This window comes from Austrofundulus limnaeus, unplaced genomic scaffold, assembly GCF_001266775.1.
Source record: "Austrofundulus limnaeus strain Quisiro unplaced genomic scaffold, Austrofundulus_limnaeus-1.0 Scaffold319, whole genome shotgun sequence".
NCBI lineage: Eukaryota > Metazoa > Chordata > Actinopteri > Cyprinodontiformes > Rivulidae > Austrofundulus > Austrofundulus limnaeus.
In genome coordinates this window covers 654,978-664,449 of record NW_013952721.1, presented here as the reverse complement: position 1 = coordinate 664,449, position 9,472 = coordinate 654,978, and the positions used below count along the sequence as shown (strand labels likewise).

The window sequence follows — 9,472 nt, the reverse complement described above, 5'->3', positions numbered from 1 at the left end:
GTTATAAGAAGTGTAAGATAAGTTATTTGCATAAATAACTATCCCTGGAAACTGTGGACGTTGTGTCTTCCGGACCAAAGAGGAAAAGAACCATCCGGACTGTTATAGGCGCAAAGTTCAAAAGCCAGCATCTGTGATGGTATGGGGGTGCATTAGTGCCCAAGGCATGGGTAACTTACACATCTGTGAAGGCACCATTAATGCTGAAAGGTAGATACAGGTTTTGGAGCAACATATGCTGCCATCCAAGCGACGTCTTTTTCATGGACGCCCCTGCTTATTTCAGCAAGACAATGCCAAGCCACATTCTGCACGTGTTACAACAGCGTGGCTTCGTAGCAAAAGAGTGCGGGTCCTCCCCTGGCCTGCCTGCAGTCCAGACCTGTCCCCCRTTGAAAATGTGTGGCGCATTATGAAACGTAAAATACCACAACGGAGACCCCGGACTGTTGAACAACTTAAGCTGTACATCAAGCAAGAATGGGGAAGAATTCCACCTGAAAAGCTTCAAAAATTGGTCTCCTCAGTTCCCAAACGTTTACTGAGTGTTGTTAAAAGGAAAGGCGTTGTAACAGTGGTAAAAATGTCCCTGTGCCACCTTTTTTGCAATGTGTTGCTGCCATTAAATTCTAAGTTAATGGTTATTTGCAAAACAAAATAAAGTTTCTCCATTCGAACATTTAATATATTGTCTTTGCATTCTATTCAGATGAATATGGGTTGAAAAAGATTTACAAGTCATTGTACTTTGTTTTTATTTACGATTTACACAACGTGCCAACTTTTCTGGTTTTGGGGTTTGTATGTTCTGAGAGTTTCAGCAGCTCAGTTTGGGAGGAGGGGATATGAAAATGTCCAGATGCTCAGTGAGGACAGGAGGAGCTGTGGCGCTCTCACCTGGGCTCAAAGAATGGCCCTGCTCTACTCTGATTGGGTAAAACTTTGATTGGCTCACATTTTGAAAGCCACGTCATTTTACCGTAACTCCACCACAACAAATGTGAGTTTCTTTTATTTTCTTTTTTTCTTTTACAGATGAGGAAAATCAGTTGTGTGAATAGAAAGCTTCAATCCCCAAAAACACTTTCAAGGACAAGTGTAATTTTTGGCTGTTTTCACAATGTTTCCAGGGCCTTGAAATCATTTTTTCACATTCACAAACTTTCAAGGATTTCAAGGACCCCTGGGATCCCTGTAGAACTTTAGTTATGAACATGATCAATTTTATTTATAAAGCACTTGAACACCAGCCACAGCTGAAACAAAGTGCTGAACACCAGTAAAAGAAAAATAAATAAGATAAAAACAGATAAAAATCACTAAAATTAAGTAAAATCAAGTCTCAGTTGGGTTAAAGGTCAATGAGTTAAAGTTTTCAGACGGGTCTTAAAAATGGACAGAGAGGGGGTCTGTCGGCTGAGCAATGGTAAGGCACTCCAGAGCTTAGAGCCACAAAGAGAGAAGACTCTTCCTCTTCCAGGTGGGAATGACCAGGAGCAGCTGGTCAGCAGACCTAAGGGATTGAGAGGAAGTGTAACGATGGAGGAACTCTGTTAAATATAGCAGAGCAAGGCCGTTCAAAACCTTAAAAACAAACAAAAGAATTTTAAAATGAACTCTAAAACGTATGGGGAGCCAGTGGAGAGAGGCCAGGACAGGGGTAATGTGATCTCTCTTACGTGTTCCTGTTAAAACACAGGCAGCAGCATTAATCACCAGCTGCAGACGTGTGAGGGATGACTGGCTGACTCTGAGATAGAGGGAATTACAGTAATCCAGCTGTGATGTAATGACGGCATGGATTACTGTTTCAAACTGATGCCTGGACAGAAGAGATTTTATCTTTACTATTTTCCATAGGTGATTAAAAACTACATTTCACTGGGGCCTTTATTTGATTGTCGAGTTTAAAATCACTGTCCATCCTAAAACCAAGTTTCGTAGCTGTGGATCTAAGATGCTAGGAGATCTAAGTTGACTGGAGAGCTCTGACATCCTCCACTAGGCCCAAAAACAAGTACCTCAGTCTTTGTATCATTAAAACGCAGAAAGTTTAGGGCCATCCAAGCTTTGAGATCCTCGAGACATGATAAAAGAGTTTTAATGGACCAGGCATCAGCTCGTCTTAGAGGCACATAGATTTGGCAATCATCATCATCATCGCTTCTTTATACAACGTTACACATTTTTGAAGAACTGCTTCCCTCCTTTTATACTCCAGATACAGTTTCTGACCTATGGTGTAAGTTAGTTTACAATAAAGACCAGAGAGCTGAACAAAACAACTGATAAGAACTCAACAAGGTAGAACTTGACACTAAAGCATCGACTGGTCTGCCTCCACCTGCACAAGACCCGTCTGCATTTAAAGCACTGGACAGACATGCACCTCTGTTTTTGGACTTAAACGTTCTAAGAAGTATTTAACTATATCAACAACGTCTAAACATGACTCCTTTGATATTTACCATACCATTATTTTCAGTGACCAACCACTTGTGCATCCAAAATAAAGAGATTCAAGCAGCAAAGATCACTTCACCTGACCTCAGCTTTGACCTCCATTGAGCCAAGAACAATTGTGTGAATTTGGACTGAATTCAATAGTGTTCAGGAGATATAGTGCACACAAGACAGTAGGGGTGTAAGAAAATATCGATACATTGAAATATCGCGGTATTTTATTTCCCGAAACTGTATCGATATTCTAAAGCCCTGTATCGATTTTTTATTAAGGTTTAAAATGTCAACCTTCTTGCCAACCGTTCATTTTAATGTTGTAGTTCAGCCTCTGACCACTAGTTGTCAGCAGTGAGCCAGCCATTTGGCTGCTCTACCTCTTGAGCGACAGAGAGTAAGGGTAGCATTAGCATTGTAGGAGACAATGTAAGCATTGTAAGTAAACATTAGCTTTTCTTTTTTTTCAGTAAGAGGTTTTTATTTAATAGAATTTTTGGACAATATATCGCAATATATCGTATCGTATCGCCAAATTCTTGCCAATACACAGCCCTACAAGACAGTGTGACAGATGAAATTTCGTACCCAGTAACGCACAGACGGATAACCAAAGAACAGGCATACATAATACACCTGTATTTGATTTACACTGACAATATCAAACAAAAAACAAAGAGAATAAATTAATGTTAGAGAAACGTTTGTGTATTTTACCCACCGATCATGAAGTAGGCGATGCAGGAGAAGAAGATGGCGGGGATGGTCCTTAGTGTGATGATGTCAGACAGGATCTTACACAGGAAGTAGACGGACACTCTGTAGTAACCGCTGATGTATTCATGACTGGAAAAGAAACGTTTCATCATCTCTGAGCAGCAGACGAGACTCAGAAGAGTAGTCCTAAAGTAACCGAACCTTTGACCTTTTTATGGTGATAATTGACCTGATGGGTAACAGGTGTGTTTGTGTGTCAGACCTACGTGAAGAGCTTCCTCTCTGTGATGAAAAGTTCTGCAGCCGACAACGAGCCGAAACACTGATTGGTAACGATGAAGAAGAGACAACCGAGCCTGAAAACACGGCAAACTTGTTAAAGTCCTATTTAAAATTAAAGCTCGCAACAAACCGGATGGTTTAATTATTAAATAAGATGATATAGCAGCGACACTGTACCTGTTCTGTATGCCGTTCTCATCTTCTTTGATGCCAAAGAAAAGAGCTCCAACAATCAGAGCGAGGAAGATCGTTACAACGACCTAAACACAAAAAATACCATAAAGTCAGCTGTTTAATACAAGAACATGAGGTGAACTCACAAGAAACAACTGATTTAAATAAAACTGGAATATTTTAAACACATGACAAAAACTCAAACTTCAACCTGTCAAAACCACAGATTATATTCAGTTTTAAGGGGAACCTGCTGGAGCTCGACAGGTGTTTCTACCTGGGCGATGGAGGTCTGAGGGTTGAGGATGAGGTTACGGAACGTTCTCTTCAGAACCCATCGGAACTGTGTCAGGAAACTGGTGTTGTAGGTGATGGTTCTGGAGGGAGAGTACTTGGTGTTCTGATTTCCCTGAACGATCCTTTCTAAGAGACCAAAGGTGTAAAAAGTTGAATCAAAGCAAAACATTTGTTGTATCATCAACCTTTTGTGTCTGAGTTTGTGATTCATCAGGATCTTAATGGTGCGTAAAGATAAATGTGCTTTAACAAAAACAATTAAATATTTTTGGTACTTACCCAGCTCTTCTTTGGTTTGTTTAAAGTATTGACAACTTCTGTACTCCTCCACCAGTTTGTCCTCGATTCCTTTTCTAGACCTTGACACAGAATCTGAATCTTGACTTGATTCTGCACAGAGGAAACAAGAACTTGCATAAGTTTATCTGCAAGAGAAAGTTTTTCAGCCTGGATTTGTACGGAAGCATCTATGCAAGCACCATGTCTGACATATATTCCCTGGGAGACGCCTGAAGCATGTTTTTGCTGGGATGGACCCTCCTCACAAATGACTGAACATTTGTACCAAAGAGTAAGACCAACCAACCAATTAGGAACAACCAACCTTTGAAGGAACATCATTAATTGTGGTCCATATTCTGTTATTGGAGTGAACTGTGGTTATTTTTGCAACAACACAGAGGAAATAACATTACTGCCTACCTTTCACTGTCTGCTACATGTCAAACAATGTAAGTGATCAAAAATATACACTGTAATAAAAACACTACAGTTGAATCTTGAAAGGTCTGCACTGCACCCTCCAACAGCTCATATTTCTGGAATGAGGCCAGTTATTAATCTGCTCTGTCTCTTTAACAGAGTTCAGCTCCAACAGTTTATTTCCTGGTTCCTCCTTTTCAACAGATCTGAACAGACACCAGGAAATAAAAGTGAAGGAAAGAAAATCTGGGCTTGACTTTTGGTGTAACGCAGGTTTTTTTGTTTCCAGTTCTCAAGAGGTGAAACTAGCAGCAAGAAACCAGATGGATTCAAGAAAATTCTCCTGTTCCATTTGTTTGGATCTCCTGAAGGATCCTGAGACTGTTCCCTGTAGACACAGCTACTGTATGAGATGTTTTAAAACCCAGAACGCAGAAAGAGCTGGAGGAGAGCCGACAACAAATCCAGCAGAGAATCCAGGAGCGAGAGAAAGATGTGAAGCTGCTCCAACAGGAGGTGGAGGCCATCAATGTCTCTGCTGATAAAACAGAGGGCGTGACGACAGCTGTGGACCAGCTCAGAGACAAGATACAGGACGTCCTGAGGGACACCTGGACAAACGTCTCACTGAGAGTCTCTGAAGTCGAAGTCCTTCTGCCACAACCAGAACTAAAAACCAGATCTGAGTTCTTAAAATATTCAAAAGAACTCACTCTGGATCCAAACACAGCTCACAGAACAGAAAAGCAACATTAACGAAACGACAACGGTTTTATCCTGATCAGACAGAAAGGTTCACTGAATATAATCAGGTTCTGAGCAGAGAGAGTCTGAGTGATCGTTGTTACTGGGAGGTGGAGAGGAGAGGAGGTGGAGGTTGTGCAGCCGTTTTCTACAAGAATATCAGCAGAGCATGAAATTCAAATGAAACTAAATTTGGATCCAATGACCAATCCTGGGCCTTATGTTGTTACACAGACAGTTGTGCATTTTATCACAATAACACCCGTACTCTAGTCTCAGGTCCTGGTTCCTCCAGGATCGGAGTGTACCTGGACCACGCAGCAGGTATTCTGTCCTTCTACAGGGTCTCTGACACCATGACCCTCCTCCACAGAGTCCAGACCACCTTCACTCAGCCGCTCCACGCTGGAGTCTGGTGTTGGTATTATAAAGGAGACTCTGCTCAGTTAATCAAACTAAAAGAGTTCAAATAAACTTAAGTCTTGTTGGTCAAAATGTTTTCTTTTCCAGTTTTTATCCTCCTATTATTGTAGAATCAGACTTCTTTTTATCAAACTAAACATCAGATTTGTTTCATCAATACAAAACGAGGTTTATGAACCATGAGTTGCTCATTTAAATTTAAAGCAGTTGTGAATTTTAAAGACATTTTGTTTGCTTTTGGATTTTGTTTTGTTCCTAATAAAAAACACATTGGGTCTCTATGAATGAAACGCATGATATAAATAAAGTTTGATTTGATTTAAAGTTCTTTGTTTCATCTTTTTCTTTGGTTTTGTACATTTTGAATCTTAATAATGTTACTATATTTAAATTAAAAGTTCATAATCAGTGGTTGTTAGTTTTTTTAAACACACCTTCTCCATCCAGGCTGCTGAGAGCGACGGCGGTCGAGTCTCCGTTGATGACGTCCAGGAAGAAGTCAGCGGGGTTGTTGTGAGCCTCACAGGTGTATCCTGGGAAACAGCAGAGTTCAGCTCATCCTGGTTCTGGATCAGATCTCACTGAATATTTCATTCATGATCTTACCGATGTCAGAGAAATAGTCCAGCGCACTCTGCGCCGGGCCGTGGAAAACCTGAGGGGTTTAAAATGTGGAGTTAGTGTTCTGGTCTTTACTGATGATGGGGGGTTGTGTAAACAGCAGCCGCAGTGACCTGTTTGCCGTTGACGAGCAGGGTGAGGCTGTCGAACAGGCGGTAGATGGCGTATCTGGGCTGATGGATGGACAGGATGATGGTGCGGCCGTGGTTCGACATCCTGCAGAAACAACAGGTTTAAGAGTTAGAGCCACTAACCTTTGTGTAATAACTCTGGGTTTAAGAACCAGTTCATGAAAACTGGGCGACACCCAGTGGCCAGTCTGTAACATAGCATCGACATGGAGCAACTTCTACAGGGACTGTCATCTGCTCAACATTTTAAATGTGTGATTTGACTGCACTACCACACCAAATTTCAGCTCAAGATTTCTGAAAATATCAGAGTTTTGGCCATTTAAACTTCACTCCAGTGGCCATCTTGGATTTTTTTTTAAATTGAATTCAGAATCTGTTGAACTCTCAGTGACCGCCACACTAAATTTCAGCTTAATGTCTAAGCATATCTGAATTATAGTATTTTTCCTTTTCAGATAAGGCAGCCATTTTGTATATTTTTATTAGCACTCATGCTCAGCTACCAACACACCAAGTTTCAGCTCAGTAGCTTTAAAAACATCAGAGTTATAGCTGTTTGAATTTAGCTATGGTGGCCATCTTGAATTTTTGATTTGCATTCAGAATTTGTTGAAGATCATTGTTGGGTACTTTTATTCTAATTTTCAGTTTTATGTGTCTAAAATTGACTGAAATATCTTTCTCAAGTTAGCATTAGCCTTTAGCTTAAACTTGAGATTAGCTTCCAGATTGTGAGGGATTGCTATTGGCTACCAACATTCAAACCTTCAGCTCAGTATTTCTAAAAGGCTGAGATGTACCCAAATGGAATTAGATTTAACGGCCATCTTGGATTTTGTATTTTCATTCAGATTTTGTTCAAGATTGTTCTCGGCTACTACCATTATAAATTTTCAGCTGTGTATGTTTAACAATAGCTGAATTACAGCCCTTTGTGATATTAACATTAACATTAGCAACTAAATTGGGATTAGCAGTCATTTTTAGCTACTCCACAACAAATTTCAATTCAATAATTCTTCAAATAGCTAAATTAGTCGTTTGGTGGCCAATTTGAAATTTTAAATTCTTATTTTTTATTTGCATGTGCCCCCCTAAACAACACCTTGGCCACCCCTTGCAAAACAGTCCAGCTCCGCCCCTGGTCACCACCTTAAAAAGAGTTCAGCTAAAAGTATGTTAAAGTAGAACTGGATGCAGATTCTGGAGTTTTGTCTGCAGGTGAATCTTGTAGTAAAAACGTGAAATGTTCACTTCTTCAGCAGCAGCAGCACAGAGTTGGCGGTGCTGGCGTCGAGTCCAGTGGTGGGTTCATCCAGGAAAAGCACGGGCGGGTCGATGATCAGCTCCATGCCGATGTTCGTCCTCTTCCTCTCTCCACCGGAGATCCCACGAATCAGCTGAGTGCCCACCTGAACAAACAGTCGCAGGTGATATTGTGCATTTATTGTTAATTCAGTGGTTCCAAACGTTAGAGACAGGAAATAAGTTTCTATATTTGTGTTGATTATTTTCTGGTGTTCCCTCCTCCCTCACCTTGGAGTCCGCCACTCGTCCCAGTCCCAGCTCCTGGATCAGTTTGGTGACCTTCTGGTCTTTCTCCTGCTGACTGATGGTCGACGGGAGCCGCAGCGCCGCTGAGAAGGTCAGGTTCTCTCTGACGGTCAGAGTTCCCATCACTACATCATCCTGCAGACAGAAAACCACAACATACAAAAACTAAAACATCAAATATTTGAATTTCTCTGGTGCGATTATTCCTTTAAAACAAATCAACTTCCTGCCTGTGGGTACAACTTCCTGCCTGTGGGTACAACTTCCCGTCTGCGGCTTTAACTGCCCGTCTGCAGATCCAACTGCCCATCTGCGGCTCCAACTTCCCGCCTGCGGGTTTAACTGCCCGTCTGCGGGTTTAACTTCCCGTCTGGGGGTTTAACTTCCCGTCTGCGGGTTTAACTTCCCGCCTGCGGGTTAACTGCCCGTCTGCGGGTTTAACTTCCCGCCTGCGGGTTTAACTGCCCGTCTGCGGGTTTAAATTCCCGTCAGCGCATTTAACTTCCCGTCTGCGCGTTTAACTTCCCGTGTGCGCGTTTAACTTCCCGTCTGAGCGTTTAACTTCCCGTCTGCGGGTTTAACTTCCCGTCTGCGGGTTTAACTTCCCGTCTGCGGGTTAACTTCCCGTTTGCGGGTTTAACTGCCCGTCTGCGGGTTTAACTGCCCGTCTGCAGATCCAACTGCCCGTCTGCGGCTCCAACTTCCCGTCTGCGGCTCCAACTTCCCGTCTATGGCTTTAACTTCCCGTCTGCGGGTTTAACTTCCTGTCTGCAGCTTTAACTCCCTGGCTGTGTCTCAATTCATGGGCTGGGTCCTCATGAGGACCCAGCCTAGCTGGGCCACGGAGGCCACATCCTTGCTGGGCCGGGTAGGATGCTCAAAACTGCTGCGAAATGAGATGGTCCAGCCTTCGCCTGATGTCGGCTTCACGTGGGTTTGCGTGACCACGTGCTCCCCCGTTACCATGGTGATCAGTTTCATGTCGGACTTAAAATGCTTCTTTTTACTGGAAGAATAAATTCACAGTTAAAAAGGTAAACGTAAATAAAGAAAACAATAATTTAAGTTTAGCTCCAGTATCTACAACGGAGATAACACATATTTTTTTATTATTCTTATGAAAATAAAGTCATAATATGCGAATAAAGTTGTAATATTATGAGAATAAAGTTGTAATATTATGAGAATAAAGTCAGTACTTGGTGACCTTACGAATGCTGGAACAATTTATTCATTTAGTAGAATGATTAAAAGGTTTTTTTTAATGAGATATGAACAAAGATTTTGTTGATATTTGTATTTTTGTTGTGAAGTTATTTTAAAATATATTGTGTATTAAGTTGAGTTTTATTATTTGTATGTTGTAC

The 9,472-nt window shown here is 41.5% G+C and overlaps 1 protein-coding gene and 1 long non-coding RNA gene across 3 annotated transcripts in view; one reads left to right on the top strand and one right to left on the bottom strand.

Moving 5' to 3' along the window:
• abcg2a (ATP-binding cassette, sub-family G (WHITE), member 2a) overlaps positions 1–9,472 on the bottom strand; it is a 31,800-nt gene that overhangs the window by 2,080 nt on the left and 20,248 nt on the right. For both annotated transcript variants that reach the window (XM_014022160.1, XM_014022161.1), the window contains exons 7-16: positions 8,088–8,240; positions 7,806–7,963; positions 6,531–6,633; positions 6,403–6,451; positions 6,231–6,329; positions 4,207–4,317; positions 3,908–4,053; positions 3,634–3,716; positions 3,441–3,530; positions 3,179–3,303 (exon numbers count right to left, since the gene is read on the bottom strand). In XM_014022160.1, the coding sequence (XP_013877614.1) occupies positions 3,179–3,303; positions 3,441–3,530; positions 3,634–3,716; positions 3,908–4,053; positions 4,207–4,317; positions 6,231–6,329; positions 6,403–6,451; positions 6,531–6,633; positions 7,806–7,963; positions 8,088–8,240 (1,117 nt within the window). The remainder of the gene's footprint in view (positions 1–3,178; positions 3,304–3,440; positions 3,531–3,633; positions 3,717–3,907; positions 4,054–4,206; positions 4,318–6,230; positions 6,330–6,402; positions 6,452–6,530; positions 6,634–7,805; positions 7,964–8,087; positions 8,241–9,472) is intronic.
• The window catches only part of LOC106527325 (uncharacterized), a 9,466-nt gene continuing 8,100 nt past the window's right edge, over positions 8,107–9,472 (top strand). Inside the window, exon 1 of the long non-coding RNA XR_001311368.1 lies at positions 8,107–8,196. This is a non-coding gene — a long non-coding RNA (uncharacterized LOC106527325). The remainder of the gene's footprint in view (positions 8,197–9,472) is intronic.